Below are 18,844 nucleotides of genomic sequence, written 5' to 3' on the forward strand. Positions count from 1 at the left end.
TCTGCTATGGATGTCTGTACAGGTTTGAGTAAAGAGATGGGAATAGGCAGAGCGTGTGCAGAAATGGAGCATAAGGAAATGGGAAAAGGCCACATGAGAAGAAAGGCATGTGTAAAATACTCTTGGTTAAGAGATGTAATTGATTTTCATTTAAATATCTCCAACCCACAGAAACTCTAATGCGTGGTGGCCTATGGCTTCCAAATTCTCAAAATGATAAGCTGCCAAAGTAAACTAATTGCAATGTGTCTCAGTAATTGTCATGTGTGGGTATATACAGTTATAGTAAAATGGTTCAGTGAATCCTGACAGCGATAATGCACATTTTGAGATTACATAAAATAGAGATTCTCAAAACCAAGAGATGCATGTTTAACAAGGTATTCCTTATATGAAAGATTGAAAGGCTCTAAGGACACCTTCAGATGATTTTTAATCATCTAAAAGTTTTCTAAATAAAATCCTGATAGAAAAAAAACAGAAAAATTTTTATTTTATTTGAAATGGGGGAGAAGAGCTCTTCCGATGGGCATCTCTTCCCCATGGGCTGGACCCCAGCCCTTTCTGGGTCTCTTGGAGATAAAGTTTTAATAAAGTGATTATAAATTATTCTCTCAACAGGTACGGATCAAGATGATTTCCCTTCCTAACACAGTGCCTTTCTCTCACAAGTTAAGTTCTAGGTCAAGGTGAAATTATGGGGCCTTTCTGGAGTGACTTAGAAGTACTGGTCTTACTTTGACCCCATGCTGATCTTGTGGCCTAGACTTCTGTTGTCTAGCTGTAACCAAACTCCCACATTATATCCACTGCACGGTGACTTCTTGCTTCTCTGAATCCAAGTCTATGGTTATACAATCTTCCAGTACTCTAATCTCTCAAAGAGTGGGCCCCAATAGCTTGATTACTTCTCCCACTGAACCTCTGCCTCATAGTTAAGTCCCTGTTACATACTGTCATGCCTTTCTAAAATCCACAGTCTAGAATATTATACTGAGATAAAACTGGGTTTGAAGTAAAAGAGTACAGAAATCTATGTAAGTGGATTTGAGGTACCAGAGTGGACATTGCACTGGTGTAACCTAAAGAATGTCACTGGATCCCAGGACCCCTGTCACCTCCTTTCACCTGGCTTCCAGGAAACTTGCCAACGTTTTTTAATCTTGTTAGGCCTTGTGGACACTGACCACTAATCTGGACAATCCAATTTATGACCGTCTGTTTCTGCTCCACCCCTCCAGCTAGGCGGACTTCCTCCCACTGCCACTGGAGGGTCATGTTCTGGTGGTTGTGATTGGACCACAGGGTCTTTCCTTCTCTTTCTTGCTTACTCTTATTCCATTGCACACCAAACTCTTGATTTTTTAAGTTTATATTATGCATCTCAAAAATGTGGTAATGTGCTGCAGGAAATAAACAGATCAAATGATTCCCTGCCCACATATGGAACAAGAGGAATACTCTCTCACTGTTCAGTTCAAAGGCTTGGCTTGGCAAGAATCACCCCTTATATATAAGCTCAGAACAGGCAGGGACTTTTATTTGTACTCTCTACTGGTGTAGAGTTAGCATCCAATTGGAGCTGAACATGAAGTATGAAAAAATGAATGACACGCACAGCTAGATGCTTTGGTGACAATAGTGATGGTGAGGGAGCCACAGCTGAGCTCAGAGATTCTGATCTATGAACCTTATACACAACAGTCCATCAGAGTTTCAGAAAAGTGAAGTGACTTCCCTTCCTATCACTGACTTTTTTTTTTAATGGAAGAAGAATCAAAGATGATGAAAACATGATTGGGCCTGTCCAGTTGGCCTGGAGGGTTTTGCTGCTCCAAGTGACCCTTTTCTGCTCAATGCTAGTGAGGCCACTGAGGAAAAAGAGTGGCAGGGGAATTAAGCAACTCATCTCATCCAAAGAACACCTTGTGCTTTTTCAGGAAACCATCCAAGGTCAGGGAACTTAATCAACTACTCTGAGTCTCATCTCTAAATAGGGGCAGAAATATATTTCCTTCTTGCTTCACAAAGTTATAATAAGGATTCAGGTATTTATCCAACAAATATTTTACTATGGAGTTTTTTTTATAGTTAACCAAGAACTGATGAAAATTTTGTCCTTAAGAGTAAATGATAAAACATATCTCATAATAAAAATGTAGGTATTATTAGTGGTATTGAGAAAAACACTGCATTAACATAGATCCACAATGCAAAAGACCTTGGGTAACTGCTTGACTAATTCAGATCCCATGAATCATTTTGTCATAATGATGAGGAAATTTAAGAACTTGAAGGAAAGGTTTTTACTTTGGGATGTGATATGAGATTGGGTTTGGTGATGAAATGAGGTAAGGGAGGGGTTGGTTGTTACACTCAAATGATCTAGAAAAATGCCTGAAGTTTTCACCTCAATAGACTTGCGTCTTATAAGGTCTGGGTCTCAAAGACCTGGGAGAAGAATGAAATGGAAAGTTTAGTCAGAACAATCTTGTTAGAGAAGGAAAACTCCTGTCATCGGAGAGAGCACTCACAATTGTAAGTAAACCAACTAGAAATTCTAAGAAACTGGGATTGTTTAGCAACATAGTCTAAGCCCAGATGATCTGAATGGGCACAGATCAAACCAGATCTAGCGTTTGATTATTGTTCTATTTTGTTAACACAGTGGCCTTGTAACCAGTAACCCAGATGTTCCTGTTGTGTGGGGTATTTTTCCCTTTATTTTAGGGAACTCCACCCACAGCTATTCACATTTTTTCTTCTAAACCATCAATTGTTTATTGTATTTATAAGGAAAGTTCCAGCTAAAAATACAATAATTACAACATACAGATTGCCATTAATATGTTCATCCTTGAAGCGTACAATGGGACAGTCACTAAAATAAAATTTTAAGAAATATTTAACTTGATTTTAAGAGCTGCATTCACTAGAGGCTAAACTTTGTAAGTTTCAGATATCACAGAGAACATTTGCTTCTGGCAGAAATATCATTACTTCCCCCAAAAGAATGAAAAAGCATTAAATCCGTAATAATGTTCATTAAACACTCTGTTTTTAAGTAAACTGACAGAGAAGTCACAATAGTCAATGAAAGAGAAATTTTCTGGATAACTTCCTTCTCTTCAATAAGTTTTTGATTTCCAATTAAGAAAACATTCACAAGTCACACATGACACAACTTGACTGGCCGGGTGAAAGAACAGGTAAACTACTTAATCAATAATATAAATACCCAAGTAATAGTTCCTGTTACTTAATCCCTTTTATGACTAAACTACCTTTAGTGCTCTTAATAAAAATATGAAAAGATGCTCAATCATGTTATTAACCAAAGGAAAAATAAAAACAACTTTGCTGTACAAATTGGCAGGAATTAAAATGATGACAATATCCAATGTGGGGAAATGGGAACTCCAATGCTCTGTTGGTAAGAGTCTGAACTGGTATTGCCTTTGGGAAGGAATATATGCCAGTACCTATCCAACTTTAAAATGTGCATACCTATTGCCTGGTTGGTGTGGCTCAGTGGTTGAGCATTGACCTATGACCCAGGAGGTCACGGTTCAATTCCTGGTCAGGGCACATGCCCGGGTTGCGGGCTTGATCCCCAGTGTGGGGTGTGCAGGAGGCAGCTGATCAATGATTCTCTTTCATCATTGATGTTTCTACCTCTCTCCCTCTCTCCCTTCCTCTCTGAAATCAATAAAAAAATATTTTTTTAAATGTGCATACCTATTAATTGAGCAGTATCTCTTTCAGAAAGATTTCCTAGAGAAAATAGGCAAAGCATATATATGTGTGAGAGTATTTGTGTAAAAACACATACACACATACATCCTATATAATAAAAGCCTAATACTCTAAGTGTCCAACCATACCACTGTTCGACCAGTCGCTATGACGTGTACTGACCACCAGAGGGCAGACACTCAGACTGGTAGAGTAGCTTGCTGCTAGGGTCTGGACTGGGCGAGACAGGCCGGATATATCCTGGAGCCCTCCTATGGTCCCTCCCCACCCGGCCAACCTCCCCGGGCTGCTCCCTGGTTGGCCTGATCGGGACTGGGTGAGATGGGCCGGACACACCCTGGACAAATCTGTGCACCAGGCTGATTTGGGCCGAACCCCACAGGCCAGGCCGAGGGACCCCACCGGTGCATGAATGCATGCACCAGGCCTCTAGTACATACATAAGGACATTTAACATAGCATTGTTAGTAAAAGCAAAAAATAAAGATATACATGTCTATCAATGTGGAAATGATTACGTTCCTGTAAGTACTATACAATTTTTTTTAAAAGGAGTTGATCTATATACATTGACCTATAAAGCAAAAGCATGTATCTTATTAAGTTAAAAATATGTAAGTCATAAAATACAGAACGTGAGGCCATTTTTATAACAGGGCATGTAGGTATGTACATATATACATACAAGTATATGTAAGGACATACACACACACATTTCATTTCTGTAAGCATTTGAAGAGATCTGCAAAAGTACTCACTATCTTAATAACCATTACCTTTGGGCAGTGAAATTGAGGTGAGCATAAGGTTGGGAGGTAACTTAAACTCTTTATATTCAACTTTATATTCAAGTACCCTAAACACTTAAAAACAAACAGAAAAAATATTTAATTTAAAAAGTAAAAAGTACGTAAGGGTGGTGCTGAAAGCATGGTAACCCTGGCCAGCTCCCCCCATGCTTGTGCTTCAGTAAACATAGCACATGAGAGGATGAACACACACACACACCCACTGGGGACTCCCACAGGGGACAGTTAGAGAGTGGGCACTGCCTCCCTAAAGCGACAGTGGCAGCACAGCCACTGGCGAAGAGCACAGATTCTGTTGCCAGGTGGCCTGGGTACAGTTTCCAGCTCCATCATTTCAAGATGAAGAAATTTGGGGCACGTTGCTTAATGTTTTAGTGTTTCAGATTCCTCATCTGTAAAATGGGAGTAAATAATGCCTTCTTTATAGTGCTGTTGTGAGGATTAATGAGAAATCCCATGATAAGCATTCACCACACTTGCTGACACAGACAAAAAAACAACAACACAAAGACTTTCAGCAATTTGTGTGCCAAGACACGAGATCAAGCAGTTGGTGGGAAATTGTGAATCATAGTACTTGTATTGCTAGCAACATTTAGTCCTGTAAGAAACCCCATCTTTAACGGTTCCACACTTAATCTCAAAAATAATTCCCAAGTAACAAAAAACTTCCACAGGACTGTGTCTACAGGCACAATCATGGAGGAGAATGTGGGCTTTGGGGTCGGGTCGGCCTGTGCTCATAAAGCCAGCTTGATACTCACTAGGTATGCGACTTGGGTTTACTGACACTTTTATTAATGTCTTTGCAAGGGTTAAACAACATAAGTGGGTGTATGCAGAACACACAGTATCTGGTACACAGTAGAAAAATAACAACACTAAATAGCTGTAGTGAACTCAGCATCTACTGTGGACCAGGCACTTTTCCTCATTCTCATACCAACTCTGAAGCAGAAGCACTACTACCCCTATTAGATTCAGGAAACTCAGGACATTGCATGACTTGCTCATGGGACTCCAGGCATATGTGCCCGACCCCAAAGTCTTCTTTATTTTTGTACAGCTCGCTGTTTGTCTTCCTGCATCACCTTGGGCAAGTCACAATTTCCTCTTCTGGGAACAGCCTCTTCTGAGATAATATGACCAATGTGAGAGTACATCAGGTAGTGGCGGGAAAGCTCTGAACACTTCAAAGTGCTTTTGGGAACAGGGGAATGCCTTAAAATGCCTCTTGCGCAGAGCTGCCACTGCACAGAGCTTCACTACCAGACATTCAATGCTAGGTGTATTTCATGTATCCCCTTAAAATGCAAATACGCATCAGAAGGCATCCTACAGAATCATTAGATCATCCTATTTCCTCTAGAGAAAAGTCTCAAGTAGTTTGTAAGAACTGGACATCTAAAGCGAAGGGTTAGAAATTGGAGGAAGTGCCCAGAAAAGAGGGGCCATGGAAATCTGGTTCTAGGTCATAGCTTTGCCGAGAGCTGGCTTTACCAGTCCGACTAAGAAGCCATGAGGGAAAATGGCTCTTTTTCTCCTCCCCTTCTTTCTATTCATTCATGTGTATTCAATAAACATTTATTAAGCACTTACTATGTGCAAAGCATTAAAGGAGGATCCAGTCCCTGCCCTGAGGAAATGTATAATTTAGTTATGGTCGGTTGAGTCAGTCATCTTTAATATCCTTACTGATACATGGGTTTAATCTCTGTGTGTGTGTGTGTGCTTGCGTGTGCAAATGCTTAACTACATATGTAGATTATTCACAGTTCAGTCATTCCAAAATCAATCACTGAATCAGCCTTTCTGGTTATGACCATCTTATGCCTCTCCCACAACACCCAGCTTGTGGAGATGCTGACTGGAACCAGCATACATACCTAAATTTAACTTTTGCTTTGATATAAGTAGCAAACTGTCAGAATTTTTCAAGTACTAGTTCTATAAAACTGCTCTTGGGGTAATTTTTTAGTAATTAAGTGTACAAGAGTAATTAAGAATTTCTCTGGATTTAATCATCAATCCTTACTACTATATAAGCATTAATAACACCGTGGCTGATACCAAAAATCATTCCTGACTGTGACTGCTGATAATAACATCGGAATCACATGAAGCACATTCATTGGCTCATTCCTCTTATGAATATGTCACAACTTTCTCAGTGGAGAATATTACACTGTGGATTTACAATCAATCTCATTTGTTTTCCTGAGTTTCGAGGGGAAGTTGTGGCACATGTTTCAGTTGTAAGCAATGCCATTTCTAGGCTTACTGCTTCACCATTTCTCAACCTCACATATGCAGATGTGACTAAGTTTCCTGTGAAGGGAGAGTATGTTTATTGTCTCTACAATTTGCCTTTTAAAAAATAACCTTTCCACAGTTAACACTATAAACTCCCAGAAATGAGATCAGCTGTGGCTATGACCCATAGGACTCTTTCTGGAAAGTACCATTGCACAATCACTGTAAGCAAACAGCCCACAACCCAGGAAGAAGTTACACTTGTACCTGCCACCCCCTTCCACTTAAGTATCAATGCTCAGAGATTTCTTCAGCCTGAAAGGTGGTTTGGCTGGTGGGTAGGACAAACCATTTACATGGTTTGTTCCTAGAGGCCTGTTGGTGGCTGGAAACCTTTTGTTTCCAGATGCAGTTAATTTGAACTTGGCTGACAGGCTTACTGAGCTCCACACCGAAGTGGGAAAATGCCACCATTGTCTGGGAGTGAACTGGCCTGCTTCTTTGGGGCCTGCAGGCAGGGCATGCTTTAAATCACGAGACAGACAGCTCATGAACCACAGGAGCCAGGACCAACAGAGAAGGCTCCCGCTTCCCACTGCTGCTGCCTTGATATCAAATGGCCCAGGCTGGGGAGGCAGCCTCATGGTGTTTTCCTAATGAAATCTAATGACTGGACCATGGATGATGGAAATCTTTATGTTGGCAGCCTGCAAGTCCAGAGGGGTGAGAACAAGAGTAGGCAATGGAAAGTATGAAAACCTAAGAGAATGGGGTCTAAGGATATAAAATGGGGCAGAACCCTCAGAAAGATACCTCTAAGCTTTACCACTGATTTCTAAGAGGTAATCAGTTTGAATGGATGCATGAGATGGTTCCATTTTACAGATTAGAAAACCATCCCAGAGAACATCTGGCAGACCCTGCAGTGTGCCTATCCAGTAAACATTATGAACAGAACCTCAATTTTGTTAAGCATGGCAAATGCACTAAAACATCTCTCTTCTCAGATTCCCTTGCCTATGAGGGTAGCCATGGGACCGAGCTCAGAGTACACTTGTCCTTCACTCTTCTCCCCCCTTTCTGCCTGAAACTGGGACAAGATATGTAGAGTATCAGCATCCCTACTGTGAAAGGGAGATGGAAGCCACTGTTAGGAATGGCAGAGCAGAAAGTTGGGAGGAGGCTGGCACATGCTGGCTTTGTGGGCCTGCTTCTCCACCCTGCACTGTTTACTGTTAGATATCTTCCATGCTGCTATACCGGGGTAAACAAATCCCAAAGTCTTGTGCTCTGTACAAATGCATATCCTATATAATAAAAGGCTAATATCCTATATAATAAACGGCTAATATGCAAATTGTTCCCTCGACCAGGAGTTCAGCCAGAGGTTGGGGCCGGCCAGCCAACTGCCCAAAGCCCCTCCCCACAGCCAGCTGCAGCCCCTCCCCCTGGCCGGCCCACCCGCTAGCCCTGATTGGGGCAAGCCAGCCGGACCCCACCTGTGCACGAATTCGTGCACTGGACCTCTAGTTACAAATAACAGGCTCTTTTGGAAAACTAGGATTGGGTCAGACCACTCAAAATCTTTAAAATCTACTAACTTATAGCAGTGACAAAATAATCAAGAGAGAATTTGGGCAGCCAATTCTGTGGGGCTAGAAGCAACTCAGTGGTTATTAAAAATGCACAGAAATGCCAACTGGAAACGCCGGCAGTAACTGAGACAACAGGTGAGAGACCAGCACTTAGGAAGGACTGTGATCTGCCACTGGCTGAGGGCTGTGCAAGGCCAGGTGTGCAACTCTCTGAGGAGAGAGCCCCTGGGGTCATGCCCTTCAAATTTTATTAAAAGAGAGCTGACAGGGCTCCTGCCTATGCAGCAGCTAGGCTGAGGGCTTTTCATTTTCTTCTCTTGCTATTCCGGCTTGTCTTGCTTAGGAAAGACTACGTGCACAAACATAATTCTACATCATTCTGACATCATTTATTTTTCTATGTACCAGTTGTATCTGAGTGAGCTGAACTATTGTTTGGGTGTTCTATACATGCAGTCCAATAAAATCTCAACAGTCAGGATGTAATGTTCCCACCTCTTCCATTCTATTCCCTACACAATACCCTCGCTGACTCTCCTAAAATACCAGGCTAGCTTCTTCACTCAGTAGCATTACACTTAGCATGGCCCCAAATCCCTCTATGAGCTGGCCTTGCTGGTTCCCCAGTCTCCTGCCCCTTTGCTCCACAGCTAAACCTATGCATTTCAACCAGACACAAACTTCCCTTGCTCTTCTCTTTAGGCATGAATAATGCAGTCATTTGTGTCCTTGCCTGTGCACTTTGCTACCCCCTGCCTGGAATGCCTCTCTACACTTGGCCTACCCAATGAACTATTTATCTTTGGAACCCTATTCAAGAGAACCCTTCTCTGATACCTTCCGTTAGTGCATGTATCACAGTGCACTGATTAAATGACATTCATGTTTGCCTGGCACAAAGTGGGTGACCAATACACACTTGCTGAATTGAACTTGGCCTCTCCTTGATGAGTCCAGAAGCAGGAAGGTTGTGGAAATGCTGCTCTAGACATTCCCATGGCATTCTCACAGCCTGGGGTGAATAGGGCACTTACAAAGAAATTATCCATTAGCACCACAACAAAATGTACAAATATCAACTCTCAGGCAACTAATCCCAGCAAGATTCTAAAGCTTGCCCAGACAAGAGAACAGTCCTAAAGAGAAAGAAAAGGCTGAAGAACAAGCTTACATGATTGGAAAGAGTTGTTCTTGTGTTTACATCTAAAATAAAAGACTAAGATGTACCAAGAAGTTGCCTTGGAGATACTACCCAAACAGAGACCCATGGATGCTATCAACGGGCAAACATTAAAAACAGTGACACCTTATCCACCTTGCTAATGAAAGCAATATGTATGAATAAAGTGGATGCACAACCAACAAAACGGTGCCCTGGTCCTGGGTCACACACTAGATGAGGGAACTTGAAAAAGTGGTGCTATTAATATTTTCAAATTATGCCTTTTACAAAACATGTCTCAATAAAAATATACATTGAACACACAACATCTAAGCTCTGTATAAATTAGTCTGGCATGAAGAAAACGCAATGGACCTCATTCTCTTATTTATCTGTAAGAACAAAGGCCCTCTGAATTCTCACCTTTCATGGATCTATGTAATGCAACAGCATCTACACACGGGGATATTTCCCCGTGGAAAGATATAAATATATATGTATTTTTTTCTTTTGACTTAGAAACATATAGATTAAGAACATGGCTTGAAACTGTGGACCTCTTATTAAAGATGCCTGTGTTTTGCCGAGGCAGCAGTGCCTAGACATTTCATACTTTTATGTATCAGTTCCCATCTCTAAAAATACAGTGATGACATTTTTCTCTGACCTCTACCTACTGCATTTTTCTCTGAGTACAGAGAGGATGGGGGTGATGATGCTCATTAAAGCCATAAACTTCATAAAAGAGACAATAAAAACTCACTATAGCTATCATGTTACCAACCCTGGCACTGCTCGGGGCTTTAAAAATCTAGTTATATTAGGGGCTGAAGTTCCTTATTACTAAGATGCTGTATAATGCTAGCCAGCCCACTAGTCCAACCAAAGCTGAAAGGCATGGCCAACAAAGGCAACTCATTTAGAAGTCTCTCTTCTCCTTTTATTCCTAGCATAAGAAATACCTGTGCCTAGAAAGATCCAGAAGAACATTTCCAGAAAAATACTTTAAGGAGGAAGTACATGTGCATCTGGATCCTTATTCCTTAAATTCCTAGTATTGTCCAGGAGATAATGGATACTCCCTTTGCAAACTCAGCCACTTGCTGGTTTTCTGAGAGGAAGTCAAGATTTCCCAATTTGCATAACTATATTCTGATCTTTTCTAGAAAGGCTTGTCATATGTGTTTCTTTTTAGGGCTTCTGTGAGCAGTTTCTCATTGGCCATGGGAATTTAACAATGAAAAAGTTAAAGTTAAAAAACATTCAAGTTGACAACTAAATAGAGAAATGTGGGGGAAGCGCCTTTTGCCAAGCTGCAGGGCAAAATAATAAGTTAGATCCATTCTCTATGTCCCCTTGTTTCATTATTCATTTGTGCTATTCACTTATTCGGTAAATATTTACTAAATGCCTACTTTGCACCAAGCATTATGCTTGCCCCACGGCTACAAAATTATCCCTATGCTCAAAGAGTCTAATAAAGAAAATAAGAGATTAAAGGAAGAAGATTCAATTTCTTTTCTTGTGTAATCCTCATAACAACTGATAAGAGAAGGTAGATAAGGCTCTTCTCATCTAATGAATGTAAACTGAGGCTCAATAATTTGTCCAGAGTCACACAGTTGAGTAGACTGGTATTTGCATTCAAATTGGTTTAATCCCCAAATCCCTTTTAAAATTTCTGTAGAAAGCAATAATAATAATAATAATAATAATACAAAAAAATACAACAACAGCAAAAAAACAGAGAGGGAAAAAATCACCTATTATCCTACCATTGTGATAAAAAGAACTGTTAATGTTTTGGAGAATTTCCTTCCAATTTTTCTTCTACACATAGGTTAAATTTTGAATTTTTAAAATGTGCTTCACAGTTGTAATCAAAGTGTGTTTTGCTGCATGTCACTGGAACCCTGACACCACTGACTGTGAAAGGCTCCATAATTCTACATAGCACAAGAAAGAAAAATCATTGCCTACTATATTATGCCATATGACTGAAATCTGTTCAGATTTCATTGATGTTAAAGTGAAGGTAAAAATTGTCTTAGGAAAAATGACCTATTCTGTATCCCACAAAGCCCATACTCATGCTATCCACCTCCAGCCTGCAGGTGAGGTTGGCTTCACATCACAGGGGACCTGGATCTCCCCTATTAGACAAGCTCCTCATCTGGGCTGGGAGGCCACTCCAAAAAGGAAGGAGAGTGCTCCGTACTTCTCACACACATTGCTTTGCACCTAGTAGGCACTCAAGGAATATTTCTCGCCTGGCTGGTGTGGCCCAGTGGTTGAGTATCAACCTATGAATCAGGAGGTCACGACTGAATTCCCAGTCAGGGCTCAATCTCCAGTAGGGGGTGTGCAGGAGGCAGCTGATCAATGATTCTCTCTCATCATTAATGTTTCTATGTCTCTCTCCCTCTCCCTTCCTCTCTGAAATCAATAAAAAAATGTATTTTTTTTTAAAAAGAAATATTTCTTGTTGAATAAATACATAACTAAAGCTTCAGAAGAACTTTACCAACAGAAGGAAAAAATTACCACAGGCCCAAAGAATGATGGAAGCCCCAGTTTTGTTGGTGAACAGTGGATTTGTGTGACTATACTCGGAGAGAGGGGAGAAGAAATGGATGGAGTGCTGAGCCAGAGGCAGTGACCCTGGGCTTTTCAAGGTCATTCCCTCCATACAGCCTGCCACTGTCTCCACACTGACTCCTCTTCAGCTGTCCCTTCCCTTACATAGAAGTTCTTGCCCAACCCTAGCTCCTTAGTGCTGCTTTATTCTGCTATCTTGGGAATTCACTCACACTTAATCACACTCAATTTGAATATTGTTTTAGGTTTGCTTAGGGACACCACCCATTAATTTCAAATAATAACTCATATGAAGCAAATTCAGGAATCAGCAAGAGATAGATGAAGAAGACCTTATTTTTCAGAAGCTAAAACACTCAATCTAAATGGACAGTATCTCTTCTGCTTATATAAGAAGGTCCAAATGTCCACAGGAAGTAAAAAGCTATGTAGAGTGTGAGTTTATATGATTTAGCAATTCACATTTCTATGGATATTCACTTAAGATATCTGTTTGAGTCAGCAAAATGGGTTTAAACAGAGAAAAGAAATTCAGGGAGACGTAGTTCTCATGTATGTTTTGAGTTAAACATAAGACCTGCCCATTTTGAAAACCATGGTGATTTCTCTTGCCTTCCTTCCCTCCTCTTCTTCCTTCATCCACCTATCAAGTATCTGTGTGTGTTTATGACATGTACTAAGTTCTCTAAGAGAAATAACAATGGGCCAGAAAATTCTGACCTCAGAAGGAAGTTTCCACAGTAATAGAGAAGACATCTTTTACTCACAGAGAAGTAAATCACAAGGGAGAGAGAGCCTAAGTACTGTTCGAGATACAGGTGATATGTAACAGGGTTTAGAACCAGGAGACATGAAGTTCAGCTAGGAGATCAGGGAAGGCTTCAGAGAGGAGGTGTCATTTCACCTGGGTCCTGCAGGATGGAGAGGATCTAGGCATATGGGAATAGGGGCAAAGACTTGTTCATGGGCAAAAGGACTCCATTTTACATGACTGTTTATTGTTCAGAAAAAAGATGTTATTGTTAAGGTCTATCCAGGAGGTGTTAAAGTGTTGGGTCCATAAATGGACCGTCACCTTGGGCTGACCACTCTGGGGCATCATAAGTCATACCTTCTTAGGGCCAAAGCCAAGAAAATCCTATAAGATTTCAAGCTGATTAAGTGTGAAATTTTAGAGGGCATTCCTAAAAGCCAACGCCTGGTGTAGGACAGAACATTTAAAACCCACAACTGGTAACTAAGACACCTGGTTAAAAGCAACATCACTTTTCAAAACTCAAGGGACTGACTGTTCCTCACTTACCATGGACGTGGATTCCATTTGGTTGAAAAGAAGGGTTTGTTTCCGGCTGGTAAGACTTCAGGTGTGATCCTGAGGACTGCTGGGTATGGGGAGGCTGTGTTCTCTGCATAATGGAAGAAGGAGCTGGAACTCGCCGGGGACTGATGTGGTGAGGGGATGGAGCAGAAGGTGCGAACCTGAGAAAACAGTTATAAAGGGAAGCATGAGAGACCTAAAATCACAGGGGCAGAGGCACTCTTCGAAGCCACATTCTAATTCCCCATTCTGGTTACAGAACAGCATGACACAAAGCACTTTTAAAAAATAAACCTTAAGACTTTTGTCTTCCATTTTTAACCACTGACCACTCAATTGAGATATTGAGGAATAAAAGAGACCAGCAAAGGGGAAATCTAGTCACAGTTTGGGTTTGTCAAGCTTCTTAAAATGCATTTCAAAAAATCTGGGTTCAATGAAATTCAAAGCACACCTTTTGTCAGACCACTTTTCTGCTAATTTTCAGTCCTTTTGCATTTTAAGGGAAATTTCATCCATATGTTTCTGATTCATTTACACTTAGCTCATAAACATTTTGTTCTATAAGACATCTGAGGTCTAAGAAGTGTTACAAGTCTTTATTATAAGCCTCTCTAATCCTATTCTCTTTAACAATACATTTCATTTTCTTTTGCCAATAATACATTAACTTAGATCTCAAAGGTCAAATGTGGTTTGAAATCCAGAACCCAAGAGATTGGTGTGGGTTCTGTGCATGGCAAAGAACACCGCCCAGGGTGTGACAGAAACACGATGGGGGACGTCTTTTGCAGCCAGATCTACCAATCACAATAAAACTATTGGTAGTTTCTGAGGAGAAAAATACAGGTGTTTAAATATAGTAACATCAACAACTAACCTGAGTTAAAACAGATAACTGACCGTAGATTTTCTAATTGTAAGGAAGAATTAGCAGGATCTAATTCACTAGGAGTAAAATGACAGTGTATACTTTCCAACACTGAAGGGAGGGTGTACTTGTTAAACAATGTTCAGGTTCAATAATGTCCATGAAAATGGTACTGGATTTCCCAGTTCAGCAGGGGTTGGCACAGTCTGGTACAAAAGGAATCCGCCAGTCAGTGAAAGGAAGCAGCAACATCTTGGGAAAACTATGTTACCAATGAATTGTTTAGTTTCCCCCACAAAGGCCCAGGAAGTTAAAAACTTTCAATTGGCTGTTTCTTACATTGTGTAGAAAGACAGGCTTTGTTTTATACTAACGTGTAAGGTTGTCATGTGTGCACACCCTTTATTTCACAGAAACAAACCACTTCACTCTGCTGGGCTTTTGTGTAAGGCCATAGATGACAAAAAAGGGATGAACCAGTCATGTTTGTAAAGTAATTTGCAATGTTCTGAACAAGAATATTTAATAAGGCAGAGCTTCTACATTTGTATGATAGCTGTAAGAAACCATGAGATGAAACCCCATGTTCCTTTTTGCATTCCCCTTGTGGAGGTATGAAGGGGCTATGTAAGAACGTGGTGTAGAAACCCTGACCGGGTAGCTCAGTTGGTTAGAGCATCATCCCAATACGCCAAGATTGTGGGTAAGGCCCTGGTCAGGGCATAGACAAGAATCAATCAATGAATGCATAAATAAGTGGAACAACAAATTAATGTTTTTTTCTCTCTTTCTCAGAATCAATAAAAATTAAATTATTTAAAAAAGAAGGCAATGTAGAAACCAAGTAGGGAGAATCTGGACCAGTTACCCTGTGGACAAGAGAAGTCAGAGAACACTTAAATAGCTGGGTTAGGATGCCCGCTTAATCAATAATGTACAGCTTTGCTCTGCTGAAAGAGAATGGACACTGAGTGTCTTGGGCAGTAAATGTGTATTTCCCAAGCACATCATCTTACTGGGAACTAGCCTAAGATGTCTGAGTGGCCTTCACAGACAACAAGCAGAAGAACTCTGACACTGACCCAAGAACATCTTATGAAGACACAGAGCCAGGACTCCTCATGCGGAGGTTATTTCCTTGGAGAACATGTCCTAAATGTGTCTTGAAAGCTACTGTGAGGTTGTGGGATGGGGATGAAATTATGGTATGATGGCCTTTAGGGATAGGAATCCTATGGACAGGAGATCCCCCAAGACAGAGAGCATGCCTGGGGGCGCATGTGAATCAGAAGGCAACCTATGTCACTGCAAAATAGCCGTCACTGGGCATCTCAATTTTGTTTTTTTGGGGCAAAATGGCAAGATCCTTTGACCAGTTTCTTAATTATATTTCTTCAATTGGGGATGCGATATGTTCTAGAAGATTTTCCAATTTTTCTTCTGGTACTTCTGCCACCTTTCCTTTATTTTGAGGACTGATGCGAAAGAAATGTATGTTTGGGGTGAGTTGCCATATTTAGAAGTATGACCCTGATGTCATGGGCTTGATGGAGGAGACCCATTCTGTTTCACAGCTCCCCAGCCCCACAGCAAAGTAAGTCCGACTCATAAACAAGGGTTTGATTAATAAAGAATAGAAAAGGTAGATAGGGAAGGGGAAAGAAGCAAAGATTGTCAGCAATAACTTTATATTTTTATAATTTGGGATGATGTGGCCATAGGGTGAATTATGATTAACTATGAAAAAGGGGGAGTATTCAACCAACTAAAAGAATAGAATTTAGTTGAGCATTTCATGAGTCATCGAGAAGGTAATTCTATATAATAGACTCTATACCTATATACAGAGTGCATATCTACATATAACTTATATATTTATCTATCTATAGCATATATGATTATATGCTAATTATAAATCATTCTTATCTTATTCATTCACACAAGCTCCAAAACCAGACTATGCTGTCTTGGCTACCACATATTACTTAATGTAATAATACTGATGAGGAAAAAAAATGTGGTAGTAAAAACACCAACATTTTAGCATTGCTTATCTCAGAGACCCAAGGGGAATAAAATATCTACCTATTCTTTACTCTTCAAATGACTCTATATTTTGCTTTTTGCTAATTCAGATTGGATTTTTCTCCATGTTATTCAAATAAGTAAGATTATATGGCATAAAGTTAATATAATTTTAAAATTATATCATTCCATATAAATTATTAATAAAAATTTAAATATAAACCACTTTAAGTAAATAAATGTATGCCTAAGTAGCATTTGATTTAAAAAGAAAAGAATTGGTATAAAAATTTTAACTTTTATATGTATAAAGAAAAAATGAAAAGCGATAAGATGTGATCTCAATTATCCAGGCAATTGCCAGGAACAAGGAAATAAATAAGAATTTAGCACTAGAAAACCCAGCATAAGAAGTGAATGTGTAAATGTGACTGACTTTCAAGTACGATACATAGAATCAATTTTGTTACTGTTTTAAAACACTACACAGTACTTTATTGAAAAAAATCTTTTTAAAATCTAATTAATCCCTCTATTAATTAATTTAATGTTTATAAACGTAGTTACTTGTTAATCAGCTCATAGTAGGTAGAAATAGCTAATTAAAGTCAGGGTGCAGGGCAGAAGAGGAGTAAAAAGAGTGGAAGAGAAGCCTACTATTAGAGTCAAGGCCCAGCAGCATCCAAAAACAACCGCTGACAACTCATAGCAAGAAAGATGCCAGAAACATTATTTCAAAAGCCAAAAGGACTCAAGAAACTTGACTAGTTTGAGGCCATTTCACCCCAGAAGCAAGCAAACAAAAAACGTACACACTTAAACAGACGCTTACTGAGGGACACATAAAATGTTCCTATTGTTACTGCTGGAAGGATGAATCCTGTTTTCTTAGTGTCCTCGACTATTTTCCAAAATTGTTAACACACACATGCACCTATCAAAATGAAAATGGTCAGAATATTCTGCCCCAGATTTTTTTTTAATTCAAAGAAGGTAATTTTTTAAAAATGCTAAAATAAATAAACAAACAAACATATTGATGCTGAATATAAATTGCAAGGATTTACAACTTTTCTTCTATGGAATATCTCATTCCCCCCACTGCATCAGGAGAGATGACGTCACTCCCATTCATCCTCAATGACAGCAGTGTCTGAAATGTTTCTGGGTCCAACCCTGTCCCCCAGCTGCTGATGTGTACTTGACATTTCACAGGTTTTATTCCTTATGGCTTTCCAGTCTCTTCTCTGGCCTTTTGTACTTTTATAAAACAACAGAAGACTGTTATGTAAATATGCACACAACAGACTAGAATTAAAAGAAAAAAATCACTGCTTACCAGAAACAGATCACACAAAAGCAAATCACAGAATTGAGTCAACCACTTCCACTCATTTAGTGGAGGAGTTTATACAACCTTAACATGAGCCAGGGTTCACTGGCTTGCCAAAAAAACAAACAAACAAAAAAAAAGGACGAGAGGAAACAGGTTTTAAAGGGCTCATAAAAAATTTTCTGAAAAAAACAACAACAACCAACACTGAATATTTATCTATACACACCTTCACAAAAGTCTGATACTTGGGGTATTCACTTGGTGATGGTGGCCTGCTCCCAACCTTGCAGAGAGGTGGGCCAGAAACACAGAGGTCATCTCCCCTGCAGAGGTAGCACTCAATCTGTGTCACAGAACAATAGGTCCCGATCAAGACACACAGAACTGATGAGGATCACATGCAGAAACACTGCGAACGGCAGGAGAAGCAGATGGATGCCACGGAAGACAGATGTACTGGAAGCCCTGGGCTTGAATCCTGCCGCTGTCCCTTACTAGCTGGGCAATCTTGAATAAATTACATGATTTCTCCCAGCCTCAGTTTCAAGTATAAAATAAAGATAATCTCAACTCTCACTGGGGAATGTGAAATCTGAGATAACATTTTTATTTGTTTATTCAAGAGATGGTTACTGAGCACTGACCAAGTGTGTGAAACTGTTTTAAGCACCAGGAATAAAGCAACACATGACACACATCTTTGTCTTTGTGAAACTTATATTTAGGTGTGGGGAGGAGGAAATGAACTATGTACTGAGCTAAAGGAACTGATTACTGTGAAGAAAGTGAGGGATGGGGTGGATTATGAACAAATTTAAATTGGGAAGTACTTTAGGCAATGAGAGCCTTTCAGATGATCAATGCATGGCTGGCCTGAACAGAATATAAATCGAAGGAATTCAGACATAAACAAGTACCCAGTGCTTGAGAGCTATATTAGACTGAGGTTCAAGCACTGTATTTGAATATCTATGGAGTTCTTAAAATAAGAAATATTAGAACTCTTTTCTCCCTAACTATTCAGATATGGAATCTAAGGCTCAAAGAAAGTGAGGTATTTACTTGTCTGGCTAATTTTCTGGTTCTAGGAGCAGTTAGTTGTGGACTTATGTAAGAGTCTC

General features: G+C 40.0%; 1 protein-coding gene across 1 annotated transcript in view; it reads right to left on the reverse strand.

Annotated features, from left to right (window-relative positions):
* The window catches only part of GLIS3 (GLIS family zinc finger 3), a 439,240-nt gene that overhangs the window by 11,676 nt on the left and 408,720 nt on the right, over positions 1–18,844 (reverse strand). Inside the window, exon 10 of the mRNA XM_006094116.3 lies at positions 13,477–13,652. Coding sequence (XP_006094178.1) covers positions 13,477–13,652 — 176 coding nt within the window. The remainder of the gene's footprint in view (positions 1–13,476; positions 13,653–18,844) is intronic.

This window comes from Myotis lucifugus, unplaced genomic scaffold, assembly GCF_000147115.1.
Source record: "Myotis lucifugus unplaced genomic scaffold, Myoluc2.0 scaffold_130, whole genome shotgun sequence".
NCBI lineage: Eukaryota > Metazoa > Chordata > Mammalia > Chiroptera > Vespertilionidae > Myotis > Myotis lucifugus.